Raw genomic sequence first — 21,870 nt, forward strand, 5'->3', positions numbered from 1 at the left:
GTGTAAGTCAAGGCGAATGAGGACGGAGGAAAGGTCCCTGCACTGGGCATGTTGGTTGGTTACGGCCACGGTGAGAGAGGCTGTAAGGAGGAAGAACCAGCAGCGAAGAGCAGAAACAGTGTCATGGACTGGGCAAAAGACAGGCCCATCTGGCCACAAGGCAAAGGGCTCCTCTGTTTATGTCACCATTTCACCCTCCCAGCTAGGGTGAGCAAAAGTACTGAGAAGTAGAAACTCCTACATCTACGTGACTTCACTTCTGCCAGGCATCTGGATGCAAGAAGCAGTCACTTCTTTCTGTCTATTACATTTTTGTAGAATAAAATATATTGCTAAAGCGAGAGAATATCATTAAAGGTTAATTATGAGAAACTTAAAGGTTATTTTTGCATATCTCACCTCTTGGACAAAAGCTGCTTCCTCATTACCATGTTAGAATATGAATTAATCTGGAGAGCATTTAAAATGCCACAGACGCCCTAACTTTATTACGACGCGAAACACCACGAACACACACGTGCTGCCGTGTTCTCCGGGCTGGACGTCTGCCTGCAACCCTCCTCCTCTCTCCATCCTCCTGATGCTCTGACCTGAAGCCGTCCCTGCCCCGGATCCTCTCTTCTCCAGACCCAGAGGTTCGGGTCAGGACTGCTCTTCGTCCGGCTCCTCTCTCCCCCAGGCAGCCCCAGCTTGTTAAAGGGGCCATGGGGGAGCGTTTGAGCACGAGGCCCCCCAGGAACCCCCAGCTGGAGCCCACTCGCAGGTGCTCAGCCCACAGCCAGCGCCATCCCCCTGGCTCCCCAAGCCATCAAGTCCCAGGGCTTCCCGTGGCTCCTGCCCCCATCCGTGGCTTCTGACAGAAAAGGATGGCTCCGGCCTTAATAAAGTTAGACTGAGGTTCACTGAATAATTTATTTGCACACATTGCATTTCAGAAAGTTGCGGCTTCTCTTGCTGACGCTACATCTTCCTGGGGTGAGCTGGGAGTCCGGTGGAAAAAGCAGGAGGGACCAAGTCAGTGCACCAACCAAGGGGCCCGTGAGGCGTGTGACAGAACTAAACGCAAAGGTGGCCATTGTCGAGATGATCGACAGGTACCTTGAGAGAGACAAAGAAAAGGCCAGTCCATCAGTGCCCTGAGGGACACACGGCCCCAGATCCTAAAAGTAAGACAAGGTCTGAAAGAAGCCAGACTCGAGAGCCGGGCAAAGGGAACCAGCAACCGGCAGTTCTGCATGGTAGACACACCCGCTCTGAGTCATACAGACGCCCCCAAGCAACCCCGCACAGCCGTCCCCATGCAGGGTCCAGGCTGCCGTTAACAAGATACAAACCTCCCAGCAGAGAGGTGCCCACACACTCAGACTACAGACAGATAGCTGTGATGATGCAGCAATGGCCCCATCTCCGGATCGCCTTTCATATTATCTCATTCAGCCTTTGCAATAACCCTGCAGATGGGTCTTCATAAATAAACCCATTTTACAGGACAAACAACTGGGCTCAGAGAGCTGAAGCAGCTTGTCCACTGGTCATTAGCTATCGCATGTCCAACACTGTTCTCTAGCTCACAGATGGGAAAGTTAAAATGGGCCCCAGCTCTGTCTCCCAAGCCCCCACTCTTGAAATCACACTAGCCTGCCTACTCAGGGGAGCTCTTCGAGGCTTTCTTCGCAATAGAAATTTCCTGCAAGCCAGGAACAATAGAGTCAGGGCAACGTAGGTGTGGGAGGCAGAACACTGTTCCTCAAAGACGACCATGTCCCCATCCCAGAAACCTGTCAGTGCATGGGGCTATGTGGCAAGGGGGAGTTAAGGTTGCAGGTGGAACCTGACCTTGGTCTGCTGACCTTGATGGGGGTGAGTTGCCTGGATCATCTGGGTGGACCATATGCAGTCACAGGGATCCTTAAAAGTGGAAGAGGGAGGCAGAGAGGAGAGCAGAGACAGGGTCGGAGCGATGCCACAAGGCTGGCTCTTAAGATGGAGGAAAGGGCCGCTGGCAGATACCCACAGATGCCTCCAGCAGCCGGGGCAAGCAGGGAAACAGACTCCCCTCGGGGCAGCCTCCAGAAGGAGCACAGCCTTGCTGACACCTGGGTTTTAGCCCAGGGAGACCGTGTTGCACATCTGACCTACAGAACTGTGGGATGATGAATGTGTTGTTTTAAGCCACAAGATGGTGGTGATTTGTTCTGGAGGCGATAGGTCACTACTACAGAAGGGATGTGCGTGGGGACAGCGGTCACCCAAGAGTCCCTAGGTTGGGAGGGGCCCAGAGTCGCTGCATGCTGGCGCAGAAGGAAGACCACCCCAGTGGGAGCACGGAGAGGCCCCAAGGATCATCAGCACTGTCCCTCTGGGACCAGAGGACAAACCAACCTCCTTGAAAAGGCGGGAGTCCAGCCCTTCTAAGAACACCCATTCATCTGCCACAAGTGAGCAGCAGCTGTCTGTAAAAACGGCACTGGTCTCCAGGTTGCTGATTAAATATTACAACAAGAGGACCCACATGCCCCTGCAGAAGGGCTGAATAATTCATAGCGGGCTGATTTGAATGGTGCAGAAGGCACGGATCTGAACTGGGTCAGGCTGGCCCAGCCTCTGCTCAAGCAATGCCGCCATTAGGTCATTTTAAAACAAAAGGGATGAGCTGTTGAAAGGATTAATTATTGGCTTCTAGGCTCTCCTGAAGCACAGTGCCTAAAAATCATTGCAAATCGATGTCTATTAAACTGCCTCTGAACATTCCAGCCCTTCAGGAAAAGAAACTTTAAAATAAGGGGGGGGGGGGGCTGAAAATTCTAATGGGTTGGGATAAAGGGTTACATGGCCCAGAAAATGTGCTCTGCTCCTTGTTAACAGAATGCCCCAGCAGCTGCCGGAAGCAATGAATGGGTGGTAGCAAGATCTCAGAGGGAAATTAAGCCAACACCTGGAGCCCAGGAGCATGTTCCAGGAAGGAACAGAATGAATCACTTGGAAGTCAGATAAATTGAATGGAGAAACACCGCAGGCCACCTCGAGCTCATTTCCAGAATGACCTGTGCTCCCTTTCCAGGCTGCCATAGGCATGAGAGTCACTGAGGCCAGATCTGCCCCCACGAGGAGCCACAGACGCCCACCACACCAATGAAAAGGCTGGGCCCAGCCAACCCCACACTGGGTCTCAGACCCCAAGGCACCTCAGCTGGTGTCCTCTCTGCATCCCTTACCTGGAGTCCGGGTGTCACATGAGAAGGGAGGACCGGGCAGCGGCAGCAGAGGGGCCGGGCCTCCCATTGTTCCCAAACACTAAGCAGTCAGCATCCTCACTCTGGCTAACGGGAGGAAAGCCCACTTCCCTGCTTAAAATACTGCAACATCTTGACGGGCGGTCTGCAGTGCCATTACCACAGAGTATCCTTTTTGTATCACTGGGTGATGGCAATGGACGTCACCATCACTAGTAGTGGCCTGCCGAAACGAGGGTCATGGTAAGAAGGCTTCTGAGGCTAAATCTAGCTCTCAAGAATATGGAGTCATGATTAGTAATGCCTGCCCTGCTCCTTCAAACAGCTGAATCGGATTCAAGGATGGATCACACATATTAGCCATCCCTGAACCCAATTCAGCCATTTTAAGAAGAAGGAAACTGGGTCCCAGAGAGGCAAAAGCACTTTTCCCAAGGTCACGCAGAAATTGAGTGTTAAGGTCATGATTAGCTCCCTAGTCACACCACGCCTTTCTTATTGGTCTCCATGTGATACGTGATTGTGGTAGGCAGCGTCTCAGTTAGTCCCTGGTGATCCCTGCCTCCTGGAATTCATTCCCTTGTGTGATGCCTTCCCCCAAGTGAAATGGACCTAGCAGCTCACTTCTAAGAAGCAGAGTTCAACATAAGTGATGGGATGTCATTTATGAGATCAGATTCCAAAGAGACTCTGGCTTTGGTCTTGCTCACCCGCTCTACTTGATGAAGCATGCTGCCATTTTGGAAGCTTTGCCATTTTGGTCCCATGTAGCAAGGGACTAGGGTGGCTTTGGCTGATAGCCAAGGAGGAGCTGAGCCTTTGGCCCAAAGCCAATGAAAAACCAAATCCTCCAAAAACTATATGCCTGAGCTTGGAAGTGAATCCTGCCACACTCGAGTCTTCAGATGAGTCTGCAGCCCCCACTGACACCCTGGCTGCAGCCCTGTGAGAGGCCCTGAGGCAGAGGCATACAGATAAACTGTCCTGCATTGCTGACCCACAGAAATGATAAATATTTATTATTTTCAGCCACCAAGTTTGAGGTCATCTGTCACACAGCAATAGGTAACTACCTCAGTGTTCAATAAACACCTTTTGCACAGATAATCAATGAGTTTGGGGCTCTGAGTTTGGCCTCCTGTGTAACTGTGACTCTCCTGGCAACCACCTCCCATTTGTGCCATGAACTCCAGTAATACTCTCTCCTCTCAGAAACTTGTCTATCCCAAGGATCGTTATTGGTAGTTAAGAATGACAGGAGTCTTCAGGCAATCATTCCGTGCAAGCACAAAAACAGAAAGCAGGGAACAACTTGCCTGTGTGTGTACAGAGCCCAGGGCCATGTGGGACTGTGTTGTGAATAGATTCCTGGCAAGGTAATCATACTAAAGACACCAACACTGTGTCCTACATGCTTCACTCAGTTACTCCCCACAACAGTAGGTACTGTCATAATTCCCATCATACGGATGAGAAAACCGAGGCATGGGGGCAGGTGACCTGCCGCTAATAAGTGGCAGAACTGGGATCCAGATCCAGTCTGGCTCATGGCCAGCACGCACTTCAGCATGCCTTGTCTTCACTGATGTCGGGGTTTCTCACCCTCAGCACTGCTGACATGGAGGGCTACATAATTCTCTGCTGGCAGGCACTGCCCTGCACACTACAGGATGTGTACCAGCGTCAGCAGCCTCTACCAGGAGATGCCAGTAGCAATGCCTCCTCCCATCGTGCCCACCGATATGTAACATATTTACGCCTCCACGTATTGTCAAAACTCCCAGGGGGAAGGGGAATGGGAACGCCAAAACCATCCCCAGTTGATAAGAACGGCTCTCAAGTATATGAAGAAGCCGGTGGGATCCCAGTGGCCCACCAGGGTCACCTTGCAAATGGTTCAGCTCATAGTCCTGTGGGTTGTGCGGGAGCAGAGGAAAAAAACAGAGGCTTCCGACTTAGATGGGTGTGAATCCCAGCTTGGGAAGGCCTTCTAACCTCCCGGTGCCCACACAGACGCTCCATCAAGGGGGCGTGGCTGTGTCCTCCAGAGCAACTCCTCAGTTTTGTGGGCAGCATCACCTCCGTATTCGGCCTCCACCAAGCTTCCCACAGACTGAACACAAATGAAGACATCTCAGTGGCATCCCTTCCCTCCATGAAGCTATTCTTTCAGGGCTTTCCTTCCATCGGAGTGCGTTCCATGGCCTCTAGAGCCTTCCAATCACTTATGCCAAAGCCACCAATTAATCTGCTCTCTCCGTGGTTTCAGGATGAGCAAAGTCCAAGTGTTGTCCTCCTGTCCACCATCAGGGTGCACCATCCCCCCACACACACACACACCAAAGTTCACGGTTTTCTGCTTGAAATTCACCCTTACAAATGTTGCTGTGCTGTTTTTCCCAATTAAATCAATTGAATCCAATTGATCTTGGCCCCGTTTTGCATTCCTCCTACAGCTCTGTGGGTGCATGAGCGCATGCGTGCGCGCACACACGTACACGAGGCTCTCCTGTGTGTGCCGTCTGGGAATTACTCTCCAGTTATCTCAGATATGCATGACTTATCTCTCCAATTGGATTAGAGGCCATGTTTTCCACTGCCTTTGTAACCACACAGTGCCCAGTACAAACCTATGCACACAGCGGGCACTCAATAAAGGCTTGTTGATGAATGCTAGACATTGTAGAATTGCACTTCAACAACCCCTGCCCTGCCCCACCTGCCATCCAACATCCCTGATGAGACAGGCTGCCCCTGGCAGTTTCCACACCATCTCCCTGAGGCAGGACTTCAACACGCACGTTAGCAATAGGATCTTACCCACCAAGTTAACAAGACCACTATCCCGAACCAGAAAGAACCCTGGAGCCTCCCAGAGCCACAACCAGAAAGTAGAGATATTAAGCCATCTGCCTGTTGGAAGCCACTTTCCAAGCCAATTAGGGATAATTTTTAGGAGAGCAGGTTCATGAGATGTAACATCAAATGCTCTCCTCTGAAATGAAGGCTTACTGTAGGATCAACTTCTTCAGAGCAAACAAGTTTTGCTGGAAAATTATAATGAACGCTTGGTGATGCAGAGAAAACTGTTCCATCAGGTTAAAAATACTCCCAAGTGCTCCACTACTCAGGGTGGTTAAAAAAATTACTTTACAGTACTAAGGTGCTGAGGTTGAAAAAAAGCACTCAAATCTGAGTCAGAAGGACCCGGGCCATGGTCTCCACATCTGCGCCTTTACGCCGAGTGACCCCGGGCGGGTACCACAATCACTAAGACTCTGTTTCCTCAACCTTGAGCAGAGGGGAGGTGACAAGGCAAAAGAGAGAAGGACTTGTGCTCTCTCTTTCCCACTCCCCCCCTTCCCTTTCTCTCTGTTTTTCTGTCCCTCTCTCCCTCGCTCTGTCCATCTGTAGCCTGCAGGCACTCCCCACTTTGCAGGGCTGTCACAAGGCTTGAGGTCCCCAATTTGAAGTTATGACAGCCTACGAGGTACTGAGAAGCCTTCAGTGCTGGTCTGTGAATCGATGCTCGAAGCAGTTTCATGCGTGGGCCCCAACCAGGTCTACAAGAAATCAGATCGCTAGAAAACACAAATAAAAACTGAAGCTGCAGTCAACCGTTGGTTGAGAGCATCAATAGATAAGAAGTCACAGCACAAACCTCTGAAGACTCCACGGGAAAACCCAGTTCTCCTAAAATCAACTTCGAGATGCATGCATTTACCAGTCATTTACCAGAATGTACACCCTTCATCACATTTGGTTTGGGCTCATATTAAACTGTGCTGTAGTTCCTGAACAAACAACAAACAGCTCACAGCAACAGCCAGATGCTGCCTGGAAGGGACCTCAGATCTGCTCTCTCTGCACCCACACTTCACTGCGCTCCTCTCTGTGCCCATCAGAAACTGGTAATGCTGTAGGAGAAATCCCCAGCGGACCCGCGGAATGTTCCTAAACTAATGGCAGTGTTACTTCTGTGAATTCAGACACTTATCCAGGTGATGAAGCCCTAACTTTCTGGCAGGGGGTAAACTCACTAAGCAATGACCTTAACTTAGTAAATTAATTCCAAAGCACAATTGTTTTCAATCTTTGTTTGAAATCAGCCTTCGTTAATCTAGATTTAATGGCATATGAAATGGAAATTCCCTTAATAAAATAAGTTATGAATATTTATCATCCCATTTTACCTGAAAATTGAATAATTCATCAATTAACTTTACTATTAATTATTTAATGCAAAATTAATAAACTGCAAAACTCTGACGTTCCCTTGCAGACCCTGTGGCACTGGAGAAACGGGGGAACTGTGGATGATTCCAGACATAAGCTAATAGGATAGAGGAGTTAAGGCTGCAAGTTTTCTACAATGAGCAGAACCAAACCACTTACACATAAAGTTGAAGGGTGGATCTTCTTCTCAGCTTGGAATTCTCTACCACAGCCAAAAAAGAGCTCCAAGTTTGGCAACTGTTTCAAGAGAATATTTCCCCGTGTGCTCCCTCTGTCATCCGTCACTATCACGTTGTCATCAATATTTTTCGAACGTGAAGCTCTCACACCCAGCAAAGCCCCGGGAGCCCATGGCCTCCCCTGGAGCCTCAGTCAGGACCCCAATCTGAAGAGGAGGGAGGAAGGTAAGGAGGAACGCAGAAGGCAGGGGGACCGAGGGACAAGGGGGTTTGTGACAGCAGCCGGTGCTGAGCTACAGACATTGTAAGGGAAGCAAAGCTTTGGGCTCTGAGCTACTGAGCCCCCAATTCACTCAGAGCAGCTGAGGGTCCTTCTGACTCTCTAAACTCGTCAGACAAGATCATACTGCTCTTTCCAAGTGGATATGGCTAACAGGATCTGGCACCTTCCGATAGACGGTCTTTCCATCACTAAAATGGGTTCCTTCAGAGGCAAGTGAGAGCTGCCGGGTTTCTCTGCACTTCCTTTCTTGTCTTTCCCGTTCATTCTCCACTTCCAGGACAACCAGGGTGAGGCTGTTAATGGTATCTGCTCATTTACCTGCCCTGCTCAAAACCCTCCCCCAGGAGTTCCCGCAGGGTCCCGCATTATCCCCAAATCTTTGCCTGGTCTCCACGGCCCTCCCCAACCTCAGCCCCACCTGCCCCTCCAGCACCACCACTGGGCTCTCTGCTCTCCCCACCCTCACTACCTCCGGGGCAAGGACTTTCTGTCCAGGCTCACACTCCCATAACACCACCCCCAACATGCACACACGCTCACTCACACACATGCACATGGACACTCACGCATACGCATGCGCTCACACACATGCACACTCATGGGCACTCCTGCACGCTCACTCACATGCACAGATGCTCACACACGTGTGCTCACACACATGCATACAGATGCTCATATGGACACATGCACCCACACATGTGCACACACTGACACACGTGCACTCACATGCGCACACACACACACACACACACACACACTCATCCATCCGGTCTCTGCCCAAAGTTTGGCCTTTCCGGAAGGCAGCCCACCCATCACCTCTCCACCCCCCCAGTGGGGGGACAGCCCTTCACCACACTCGTCCCTCGTAGCTCCTCCAAACTGCCACCCTTTCACGTTATCTGTCTTATCCACTGCCACATCCCCAGAGCCCAGCCCAGCGCCCGGCACACCGAGGGCGATCCAAAAGTATTCACCGAATAAACACACGAACAGAAGCAGACCGACAATGACATGGGGTGGCAACATAGTGTGGTGTGGTGTGGTTCAGGAGCAAAAGGGCTCACTCGTAGCTCCACGGGAGACCATGTGTCTTCCAGTGGAGCCCCTTCAAGCCCCAGATCGGGGGGCAGCACCCCCCAAAGTTGGTGGACGGGACTGATTACAGTGAGCCGGTGACAAGGGGGCAGGGGGGCCACGGGTCTGCCTGTGGAGAAATACATGGAAAGGGCACATTTCCAGGCGGGCTGGGCTGTGCTCCTGGACAGAAGCGGACGTGCCTCATTTGGTTTCTCTCCTACATCACTGCACACAGTTTTGTTTTTTCCCTAATTTCACTGCCTTTCTCCACAACGTTCCCCTTAAACCTGGCAGTGGTCTGACTTCCCTCCACCCTAGCCAGGCGCCACCTGCCCTTTTACACACAAATCCATCCACACGGATCTGCCACAGGCAAAACGTTTCCTGTGCCTGAAGGATTCCCACCAACACCTACTCCCAAATTCCTACAGACCTCGTTAGGCCGCTGATGCGAATCACAACATGGCCTGGCAGCGGTGAGGGCCGCCCCCTCGGCTCAGTCAGGACCCCCGCCCCCACCTCTTGTCCACTGCCCCCACCCTGGGCCTGTGTCCCTTTCACACCCGGTGTCCCCTGAAACTGAGCAGCTCAATCAATGTAAGTTCCCTACCAGGCAAGGTCAGGACAGCCACCACAGAAAAATTTATTTCTTCTTTTAGGAGAAATTTTATTTATTTCGTCCCATCTTATTAAATCATTGAATGAAAAGAAGGAAATTTTCCCCAGAAATACTGTTCTTACAAAAGAGAACAATGAGAAGGACAGGGTGCGTGTGTGTCTGTACACGTACCTGCGTGTAGGTGGGGGTTGTGTATTTGTATATGTTGCACGCATAAGTACGTGTGTGTGTTTCTGCAGGTGTGCACGTGTAGACGTGTGTCTGTACATACACATGTCTGTGTGTGTCTGTGTATATGTATGTCCACAGATGTGTTATTATGTGTACGTGCGTGTGTACCTGCACCTGTGAATGTGCATACGTGTGCGTGTGCCTACAGGTGTGCGTGTGTGTACCATGTCTGTGCGTGTACACGTGTGCATGCCTGTAAGCACACACATCACACAAAGCAAAAGCTCACATGGAACGTGGGACGTTCAGTAGAGCTGGAGAACCAGGGAAACTTTTCTCCCTTTGTTTGTTATTTTCAATTTTTTTTAAGCCCCATAATAAAGGACTGTGGGGAATCTAAGAACAGCAAAGACAGTAATAGCTCCTAACCAGACTGAGAACAGTGGAAGGATCTCCAGCCCAGAATACCCGGCTAATTCGGGAATTACTCATTGTGCAAAAGACCATGAATTGCAAAGAATGGCCTCTCCCGAGAACATACCTTCCCACCTCGCGGTGCCGCTAGGCGCGCGGGCAGCTCCCTTTCCCTGCGGCCAGCAACGATTTCTTAGATCAGAATTGATCTGGAGGAAACACCACAGACACCAGCCCGGGCCCATTACAGAAATACCAGACAGTCCTCATTTTCCAAATCCAGGAAGGGAATGAAGACAGTGAGAAAGAACTGGCGGGAGCAGGAACGAAACAAGATCGCAGGAACTGGGCACCGACACGGAGTGGAGATGCCATCGGTGTGCGTGAGCACAATGCCAGCAAGACTGAAACCGTCACCGCTGCCCGGCCGTCCTGCCTAGACACGCCGGCAGGAGCCTCCTGGCAGTCCCCACAGGTGGCCCGGCACCTCAGCTTGCATCGCGGGGGCCCTGATGACAGCACCTGCCTTGTAAGACTTCTGCACAAGCCAAGGAAGACACTTTCATAACCATGTAGAGGTAAAAGGCACCGAGACACACGGTCAGGTGACATGCATGGCATACCAGATGGCCCCCAGCAGTCCCCGAAGCCCTCGAAACTCTGCCCAGGGAGAGGCCATGCCATGCCCCTTGTGCCCAGGAAAGGCTCTAAACCAAGGGTGGTATGTTGAAGAAGGCGAGGAGGTGAATCTTGGAGGTGTGGTGTCAGCACGCCTTTGGGGTGCAACCTCGCACACAAGGGGTGTGTGCATCTTGGGAATGGGATTTCCTGGGCCCTGAGCAGGTTGTGCGTTTAGAAACCTCAAAACTGCATTGCAAGGCTTTTCTGCCTGTAAACGAGATAAAGAGAAAAACAGCACATAAGACAGCGTGAGCGAGAGCAGCAGAAATGGGGCCAGTAGATATGTAGGGCCAACCGGCGGGGAAGGCAAACAGGGGCAGACCCGCAAGGACAGGGTGATGGGAGAGAACAGAGATGTCAACGCGTTCCAGCAGAGTAGAAGCCACGTGCCCCAGAGGGACCCTGGGAACAAGTCCACTTGTTTGCAGAGCCCAGAAAGTCTGGTACATTGTAAGAATTAGGTGCCAGACATGACAGAGGTTTGAAATGAGGTGGGAGGCAAGGAGAGGTCTGTGCAGGGAGCAGTCAGCCCCTCTCAGGACCCTCCGTCTACCCCGAGTGACCAGGCAACCACCTGGCCTCTGCCCCTAGTGGAGACACATTTATTCTCTGGAGAAAGAGACCCTGAAAGACTCCACACTTGAAGGCTGCAGAGGAAAGGCAGGAAACAAGATGTAAGCCAGGAGAATTAACTAATTAACAGTGACATTCCAAGCCCCTTCCCTGCCTGGTTGCCAGATCACTGGCAGCCAAGCCAGCTCAGACCACCAGGCAGCATCCGGGAGAACCCGGCTGTTACCTCCAGACGTCGGCATCCAGAGATGCTGAATCTCAGAATCCCACAGCCCAAGCCCTTCCTCCAGGTAAGGAAAACCAGAGCGTCAGAGAGAGAACTAAATCCTCATTGAGCATACGAGGAAGTCAAAAGATAACCATCGAAACTTGACAAAGCAAGAAACAGCAGAATAACACATCAAGAAGTCCAGAGGTAAATTTCAGAACTGAAAGAATCTCAAGTGATCACTCCGGGGACGCAGGGTTGAGCTGCAAGGCAGAGGTCTGCTGTTCCTTCGCACGAGCCCTTCAGGACCGTTTGACTTCTTAAACTATGCGCACGGGTATGTTTGATAAAAATAAAACTAGGGAAAGAAAGTGGAGGCGGGAACCAGGAGCTGGCAGCTGCACGGCCCAGGGAGACGGGGAGACATAAACGTCCACTCCCTCTCTCGGCTCCTCCCGGAGGAGACCCAGGACTTGCTCCCCTGGTTCCTGAAGTGAGGAGAGACTTGATGCGAGCCGGCTTGGCTGCTGGTGCCATTTCAACAAGCTGTCCACAGATGAGGACACACGCCCCCACCCCGCCCGCCCCCAGAGAGGGCAGCGCTGGAAAGCTCCCAGGGAGGGCACGGGGACACACACAGCGGGTCCAGAGAGGTGGCGTCGGCTGGCCCCTCCTGCACCGTCTCCTCTGCCATCTGTGATCCTTGATAATGAACTGGAATCTGGGGCAGACCCGCCTCGACACGGAGGCTAGGGATTTCCCCACCACCGCCGAGACACCAGACACTTTGTCGGGATCCAGGTCACGGCTAACTACCTGCCTCGTTGGGAAAGGTATCAACACTACAGGACCCCGAGGCAGATGCCTTCCGGGGAAGGTCCAGGGGCGATGCGGCCGCTCACGGGTCCTCAGCCAGCGGACGCCACACCCGCGAACCCGCTCACACTACACTTGCTCTTTGGTTAATGACGGGAGTTTGCACTTCGCCAAGGATTTGCTCGATACGTTAGGCAAATACTGCGATGGATGTAACATGACACATCATTATGTTAATTTGATAGCAGGTCCCCAATTCAGCAGAATGCAAAGGTCACCACATCGAAATGACTGCTGACCCGGTTTATTTTTTTCTTTGCAGCTGCAAAGAACAGTCCTTGAAATGATGCAGGTAGAAGGGCCGCCCTCTCAGACTCCATCCTCCAGTGGAACTCCCTACACACACACACACACACACACACACACACACACAGAGCCAATCCCTGACCCCCGCTCTGCCCAACTGGGCACAGAAAGACCTATAGAAGTAGCCATGAGAATTTTTTGTTTGATCGTTGTCAAATACAAGTAACATAAAGTTTACCGTTTTTACCACTTTTAAGGGTGCGGTGCAGCAGCATTAAGTACGCTCGCCGTGTCGTGCAGCCATCACCACCGTCGTCTCCAGAACTTGTTCATCCTCCCAAACTGAAACTCTGTCCCCCTGAAACACGAAGTCCCCACCCCCCCCGGCCCCCAGCCCCCGGTGGGGGCTTCTCTCTGTGTCTGAGTCTGACTCCCCGGGGGACCCCGCAGCGTGGACCCCACCGTATTGTCCTCCCGTGACTGGCACTTGCCAGCGAGCAGGTGTCCTCAAGCGTCAGCCACGTTGCCGCATCTGTCATGGGGAGGCGAGACTTACATACGGGGGACAGTTAGACAGTCCAACAGTCAACGATACAGTGAATGTGGGCCGCGGAGGCTGATGGCAAAGAGGGCTCACCACAGGCTGGTGTGTTTGGGGAGGGCTCCTGGAAAGAGGTAACACACGAAGGACAGGCAGACTGGGCGGGATACGGAGGGTTCGAGAACTGAAGGCAAAAGTAGGGGGACACGGAAGATGTGTTTGGAGAGCAGGAAGCAGCCCCCTAACAGTAGTAGGTTCTTCGAGGTGGGAGTCAAAGGGAAATACTGAGGAAGAAGGGCTGAGGTACAAGAACGACCTTAAACGGGACACTGGAGAGGGACTCACCTCAGAGGAAGTCTCTGAGGCGTTTGAGGGGCACAGTGATGCAACAAAGGTGACCGTAGGGCAGCTGGTGCGGAGAAAGGGGTCCAGCCAGAGAGGGAAGAGCAGTGAGGGTGGCTCCCTAATCCAAGCGTGACACCGGGGGTGAGGTGAGGGCTGAACGTGGGCGAATGAGGACGCGGATTACAGTCTGGGATCCTGGCAGAGTCACTGGCTAATTCCATCCGGGGAACAAGAGTCCTGGGAGGGAGGACGCGGTGAGAAAGAACAGAGCCCCGAGGACCTGGTGTCCCCCTCCTGCCCAGCCTTCACCAGGAACACAAGAAGCACCGGACAGGCAGGGTCCAGAGAGAACAGAGAGCGAGGGTGGGGGTGACTCACTTGGAGTCACTTGGATGCTCTCGAAACTCAGGTCTCGCTTTTCTTCCCCTTTCCTTCCAGACGCCCTCCGTACTTGGCTGTTTTACTGCTTATTGACCAAGAGGCATTTAGTGCTCATTATAGGAAAATTCTATTACTAGACCTTTAGTGCTTCAGTGTTAGGTGCTATCTATATAAATCTAATTAATTAATTAGGTAATTAATAGCATCTTCCAGCCTCCTTCTAACTGGTGTACACAGGATTCCTGGGAGGGAATTCTTCCAATTCCATCTTGAGATCTGCATGTCCCCGGCTTCCAGGGAAGGTGCATGCCTCCCGGGGGAAAAGCAATAAATTCTTGGGATTGCTAAATTTTGCAGCCTGCCTCCCTGTGCCCTGCTCGACTCTGCATTCTGCACTATGCGGGCGGCGGGGCGGGGGGGGGGGGGGGGAGTCAAAATCCGACTCAGGAGGGCAATACAGAAACACACCTGGCTGAACCACCTTACCACACTCGCCAACAAAAGAAGGCTTTGCCTGGTGCCTGGTTCTCCCAGGTGGCTCAGGATTCTTGGAGATGGGAGGTGGGAGGATGTAGCACAGCCATTTACTGGGCCTTCTTCAAACCCCACACCCACACGGCGGTACTGCAGAGAAGCCAAGATCACGAGCTTTGCAGTGCGATAACCCTGGGCTCAAGTTCCAGGTCTAACATTTGCTGTGCCACCTTGGACAGCCCACGTACCCTCTCTGCATCTCGCTGCCTGGCGGAGCTGCGAAAGGACTTAAAAGCACAGCACTAGGTCAATTAGCTGGTCCTGGGGAGACACAGAAGACAAAAATAGAACAGAGAACACCCAGATCTCTTCCTTCACACGCTCAGATGCGTCTTCTGCCTCTCTCGTTCACACCACAAATGTTCGCTGAGCTCCTGCCGTGCGTCTGGCGCTGTTCCAGGCCCTAGGGCTACCCCATGAACACACCGGCACATCGCGGTATTTTCATTTTGGGCGAGAGGAGGTCAGTTCATGGATAAATGAATTAAACAAATAACTAGGTGAGACACATCGTGTGTCAGATGGTGGTAAGTGCTCTAGAGAGACATAAAACAAGAAGAAAGGAAAGGAGGTCTGGCTGAATGGGAGGGGTGTGATTTTAAATAGTGTGTTCAGGGGAGACCTCACAGAGAAAGCGACACCAAATCAAGGCCAGAAGGAGGAGCTGGAAGAACATTCTAGACCGAGGGAGGAGGCTCTTAACTCCAAGGCTCCGCATTCACCTGGTGGGGTGGGGAGTGCGGCGTTCCCCGGGGCCTCCAAATGAGCACACGTCCTGAAGGGTGACTTTTCAAACTGCCATTTCCAGAAGGTCCCAGTTGCTGATAATACAATATGGGCTGTTTAAACATTCAACGCTCAACCCTGTCGTCGTGCCGCTGCCACCCCCGAGGCCCCCAACCCTGGGAGCCTCCTTGTAGCACACCTCATTACGAAACAGGTGAGCGGGGCTCCTGGGACCTTCTCTGTAATTAGGGCAGGATCGAAGCAAGGGCTATATTTATAACCCCCAGCCGTCGGCAAGCCACGGAGACAGGGAGCGGGTCCCCGTGCAGCTCCTATACCAACATCTATATGTGAACTGATTACAACAATTAATTTAATAGGGATTCCTCCACACAAACAATGTATCATTTTATTAGGAAACTCTATAAATGTCAGTGGTGCAATTCATTTTTATTAATTTTCTAAAATGGAATTAGCAGTGGCGGCCGCGGTGGCAAACAGAAGTCGCATTGCCTTCTCATTCAGCGGAGTATTGGTGTCATTAATTCCTCAGTACCAGGAGGCCGGTTTGTATGAACTCAGCAGTTAACTGCACCAATTAATTTCAATACTGGGGGGGGGGGGGGGGGGGATCCAAACTCAACTCAACAACTAATTTAGGAAAGTCCTCCAACAACCACAGCAACTCTTCCTCCTCCTGGGATAAGAAGCTTTCAAGTGTAAACACGGAGTGGAGATTATAATACTAATAGGAAACGTTCTGTCTGCACCCTCTGCCTTTAGGAAATAAATTCATCTTTCCAAAGCCCAGAGAAATGCTGGCAGATGTCTCCTGAAGTTGTGGCCTCCAGCAGGCCCGGGGAGCGCCCCTCGCAGACAAGAGGGACAGTGATGTCCCTGTGCATCGACACTGAGGCTCACGGCAGGCGGGATCACAAACATGAGCCCATGAGATCCTCGTGATGGCCCAGTGATGACAGGACCACCATTGACTCCATTTCGCACGTGAAGAAGGAAAGTGGAGCTTTTAATGAGGGGCTAAAATGACTTTCTAAAAGTCACCAAGTGACTGAGTGATAGGGCCAGGACTCAAAGCCGAATGTGTCAATAACTGAAACCCACATTCCCTCCCTGCTGCATGCACGCCCCGTGTGCCTGGGGATGGGAAGTCTCCTGGCTCTATTTATACTCCAGAAAGTCAAGTGAGTCAGGCACGGCCGTGAGTGACAGTCACTTCTCAACTGAAACCCAAACTCCGAAGGCTGAAGCACGAGGCAAACTCCCTGCTTGAAATGTTCTACTGATCTGCCGTCACAGGGTGTTCTGAAGCACAGCACGTGTCTGTGGATCTGAAATCAGATGTCTGGCCCGGGAAGCGTTCCAGAGGATCTCACTCTCTGGCTAAAGAGAAGTTCTTTCTTTCCTTCCACTTACGTTCAAGGAGGGTTTCGCTGAGGAATGAAGGGCGCGCAGGGAAGCTGCAGGCTGCTTGAGATAAGGGCACTGTTTGGGGTCAGGAAACGGTGCAGAGACAGAAATCGGACAGGCTTCCTTCCCCGCGCCAAAGAAACTAGGGCAGTGCTTCTCAAAGTGGGGCCCCAGACTGGCTGCATCCCATCACCTGGCAGCCTGTTACAAGTAACAGGTCCCCAGGCCCCACACCAGGGCTATGGAGTCAGAAACTGGGGATTGGGTCCTAGCGCATGGATTTTAGCAAGCTCTCCGGCTGATTCTGGTGCCCTCTCAAGTTTGGGAATGTCTGCCCAAAAGATGCCCCCAGAAGAAAGGATAGATGAGCGTTCCCAGCTTTCCACAGCTGGGGACACGGCTATGCTCACCAAACAGTAGACTGTGCCCCGTTCAGTCTCCTCTCTGCCCCCACCCACGCTCCATGCAAGGATGTCCTCCCTGACCCTGCTCTTATTGGGCTTGGCCATGGGAATGGCCTTGGCTCAGGGATCCGTGATGTCTGATACCACACCCAACAGAGATCGTCAGTCTGCCCGCATGGATTGCCTTAGGCTTTCAAGGCTTTGCCACACCCCATGACCATACGTCCCAGACTGCAGATGCTTCCTCAGCCCGGGGCCTGGAACAGAAGGACACATGGAGCCGTCCTAAACCCAACCAAAGCCACAGCCAACCCACAGACCCGTAAGTAGGAAAAAAAAAAAAAAAAAGTCTGTTGTTCCAAGTCACTAAGTTTGGAGATTATTTCTCAGATAGCATGATCCCAGCAAAAGCTGACTGATGCAAACCATTTAATTTTATAGCAAAGGAAATCACAGCCCCAGAAAGCTGAGCAGTTGAGGACATCCTGCAGGGGGATTCAGGCTGAAAGGTGAGGAAAAAAAAAATCAGAGCCAACTTCTAACCCCACCTGTGGAGACACGAATCTCAGAACTAACCTCTCCCCTCTGCATCCTCTAACCTCCTCCGAAATGGACATTTTTGTCCTCATCTAAATGATGCTAAGCGGTAAAACCTAATCCTAATAAAGCAATAGCTCAAAGTACCTTCTAGAATGAGTAAACGTTCCAGAGGATAGGACCCTCTTTCCTCCATGGCTCAGAAACAAGAATATCAAGGAATCGGCCGAGGGGACAGAGGACACACCTCTGCCCCTTTCCCTGGTCTGTTAACTTTCCTGCAGAATCTGGTGCTTCTGCCCAAAGTGAAACAGACTGAGTCTTCTGCCTCTTCAGCCGAACCCAGAGCCCAGCCACCGTGTGAGCCACACTCTGGCTAACGCTCATCACTCTGACAAACGCCTGGCCCCGTCACCGCTGATGGACCAGGGGTGGCAGCTGGTGGCCACATATTCCCAAAGCTCTACACTGTAACGTACCAAAAAGGAAAACTGAGAGAGCAGGAAAGAAGAGCCTGCCTTTTAAACAGACCCGGCGCCCCAACTTCACTGTTCTCCACAAAGCGGTTATCACCTGTGCTGCAGAACACAGAGCAGCTGAGTCTCCACCAATTCCCCGTCCCCAAGTGGCGAGGAAGTTCGGCGTCTGTGGCAGTCGGTAGGTTCAAGCACATTTACTACGCAACACACTGCAAACCTAGTCATTGCTTCTGATCTGGGAGATCTTCTTACCACCGCCAAGAATAGCTCGACTCTCAGTTTGTAAGACATGTTGAGATGAGAGTGGACAGTTAAGGTAGTTTCCCTTTTAGAGAGCGAGTTTCTAGAGAACACTGGTGGCAGGTGGGCACTTTCCCAAAATAAACTTCCCCTGATGTTCCCGCCTGCCGAGGCCTTCAAAGCCGCCGGCTGGGGGGACACGGCGTTCAGCCATCAGGTTAAAAGTTCCAACTCTGTCTGACGGCAGCCGTGCTTTTAGCCGGTTGCGTCCACTGCCATGATCTTAGGTCAATTAACGAGACCTCAGTGTCACGAGCTACCAAAGGCAACGGGGTATGTTCAACTTGCCCGTGAACTGACTGGCCAAACCAGGTAATCAATGAAAATCAATCCACTCACTGTACATAGTCGAAAAACTGCAAGATCTGGGACGTTACCTTGTCTTAGGGGATGTGGTTAGCCATTCTTCGTGTTTCTCAAATGTTATTAAATAAGCTGCAATTTCCTGCAACAGAAGAATAAAAAAATAATAACAACAATTAGCTCACATCGGCTCCTGAGAGGTAAGAAAGTTCTTGTTGCTTCCCAGCTGCTGCCTCCCTGGCGAGGCTTCCCCCCCCCCCCCCCATCTCTGCTGGAAAACACTTGACTCGGATGGTGCTTCTATTTTGATTTCGTTAAGCCCTTTCCATTCAACCTGCCATACAATAATAATCAAAGCACTGGGTTTCAAAAGATGAGTCGGTGACAAGGACAAAGATATTTCTCTGTGGGAGCGAAACATCAGACACCATTTCAGATACTGAATGTCATTAATTTGAAGGAGGGACAAACACATGCCCAACAACAGGTCTGCACTCATACAAGGTCATCATTGGAAAGTTTCGTCTGCCTCCTTCCGAAGCCGTACTAATCTTTCATCACTCTCACGAGAGACGTCAGGTTCTCTCAGCTTGATTCCCACCCCCACCCCCAGCCCCAAGCCAAATCACACAAAGATTAAAAAGAAAAGATAAAGCCATATGCCAGAGAAAGAGAGAGAGAGGTTAACCTTTCCCTCTACTGATAACTTAATCTATTGAGCAGCGCTTCAGAGAGAAGAGCTATGTCAGCAGAGTTTAAGGCAAAGATGGAGAAAATGTGGGCACCTAAAGGTAAATTAAATATTTATAAACACAACAACATCACTGCAGATAGAATTACTGATTTATTAATAATTTCCATAAAAAGCCAGTGGGTGACATCAACATAAGTCATTGCTCTGGCTCTGGGGCATGATATGGCCCATTACTTCCAGCTCCAAACAGATCTGCTAACATGAAATTGGCAGGGATTGGAAGTTAAATTAAGGCTGGACTAGTACACATTTCCCTTGATCTTGGTGATGAGACAGCACGGAGCTGCGGCCCTCGACAATGAAAACATGCAGAGAGGGAGTCTTCATCTCGAATTTCTCTGCAGCCAGGGTTCCCAGAGGGCTCGTGATGATGCAACAGCCCAGCCAGGCAGAGGCTCGCACCCTTCCTCTGTAGTTAGCCTCCTCCGGGCCTGGATATAACGGGGCTGACACCTGTGACCAGAGATGCTAAACCCACCCTTGAAGAAAAAGAAAAGACTCAACAAAACTGTTAGCAGAGCAGGTTAAAGTAGAAAACGTCACCCACGGCATGCGGTTTGAAGGCCACAGACTCAGGTGGAGATCAGGGTCTCATAGATCATGGACATCAGCCACTACCACCAGGTGGCCAGTGACTGGTGAACCAGAGTCCACACCACCTCGCTCTGGAACCCTGGACCTTTCACCAAGCACCTGGGAAGTGGAAACCCATGGACAAAAGAGAGCTGCCTCATTGCCTCTGTTCTTGTCATTGAGGGCAGCTAAAGACACTGACCAACCAGCACGTGCTTCTCTCTCATCTCTGAGCCTGCTCTGTTCCATGCTCCATTTCCTCTCCTTAGAAAACACCTATGAGGCCTCACCAGAGCAAACACCACTCCCTTTGGCCCTCCTAACTATTCATGGCAGGGTCGGTTGCCCATCCCGTGCTCTCCCATGGCACCACACCATCCTCCATTGCATATGATTTATCGCTTGGCATCCTAATTACTTGTTTACTTGAATAGCATCCCCCACTGGATCATGAGCTCCTCAAGGGCAAGGAATATGTCATCACTGATGTATCCCCAGGACCTAACAGTGTCCTGACAAACGTTTATTAGGCAGATGGATGGACGGGTGGGGAGATGGGAGGGAAGGAAGAAAGGGGGGGGCATGATGGAAATAAACGTGCATGTAGAAGTGAGGACGTGTGTCTGTGTGCACAACTTCTGAGTGTTGGCAGGGATTGGAAGTTAAATTAAGGCTGGACTAGTACACATTTCCCTTGATCTTGGTGATGAGACAGCACGGAGCTGCGGCCCTCGACAGACAGTGTGTCTGTATGGGTTTATTACTAGGTGAAGCGATAGCTTAAAAACAGCAAAACGCAGCAATTCCTAAGTAAACCTTTACCTGGCTTTAATTAGCTGCAAGCCACAGGAGGAAGGTGTGCTGTAGCTAAGCTACAGAAGCACACAGACCTGGCTCTGGGTGCTGGCTCTGACACTTGTTAGCTGTCTGATCTTGAGAACGTTGCTTACCCTGTAGAAGCAGTTTTCTATGAAACTGAGGTAATACCACCTCATGAAGCAACAATTCTTAATACACTGACTAGCATATAGCAATGCCCCAGAACCACAGCTACCATTATTATCATCATAAGATCGACATGATGTGAGCTGCCCATCTAGAGGCCCCTGATGAGGTAGCAGGTACCAAAATGGTCCAGCTTGGAAGCTGCCAGCACTGCTGGACTTACCTTCATCGATGTACACCCTCCATCCTTCTCCACCCCCTATGCCCGCAGGAATGATAGCATCACAGGGACTGTTGAGAGTTAGTTGGAGCTGACCCCTCCATTTATCTATGGGTGTCCACTTGGTTTCATAAAACACGGAGAGCAGACAGTGGCCAGAGTCAATGAATGGATAAATTGAACCGCTTATGAGCATCAGCCCAACTACCTGAATTTCAGAAAACTTGGCATCTAGAAAAATAGCCTGCGCCAACTGGAATACCCCTGGGATCCACGTCCTTACCCAGGATCATGCTGAGAGCTAAGTGCCCCCTACTGGCCCAGAAGGGATGGGGGCACGGTGCATCCCAACCACCTGGAGACTTACCACAGTGTTCCACAGATCCAGACACCCAAAGAAGACCTTCGTGAACATCACTTGGCCAACACTCACCCCAATCCGGCAGGGCTGCCCCTACTGCTACTGTCCTTCAAAGAAATAAACTCCTTGGACCACTTATTGCCTTCAACATTTACTCTACAAATATTTACTGAGCATCTGTTGTGCACCAGTGAACAAGACCACTCTGAACCCTGCTCTTCAAAAAAAATATATTTATTTATT

At 51.2% G+C, this 21,870-nt stretch overlaps 1 protein-coding gene across 9 annotated transcripts in view; it reads right to left on the reverse strand.

Moving 5' to 3' along the window:
• CAMTA1 (calmodulin binding transcription activator 1) overlaps positions 1 to 21,870 on the reverse strand; it is an 827,492-nt gene that overhangs the window by 544,563 nt on the left and 261,059 nt on the right. For all 9 annotated transcript variants that reach the window (XM_058719234.1, XM_058719242.1, XM_058719241.1 and 6 more), the window contains exon 4: positions 18,849 to 18,916. In XM_058719234.1, the coding sequence (XP_058575217.1) occupies positions 18,849 to 18,916 (68 nt within the window). The remainder of the gene's footprint in view (positions 1 to 18,848; positions 18,917 to 21,870) is intronic.

Source organism: Neofelis nebulosa, chromosome 2, assembly GCF_028018385.1.
Source record: "Neofelis nebulosa isolate mNeoNeb1 chromosome 2, mNeoNeb1.pri, whole genome shotgun sequence".
NCBI classification, from domain to species: Eukaryota; Metazoa; Chordata; class Mammalia; order Carnivora; family Felidae; genus Neofelis; species Neofelis nebulosa.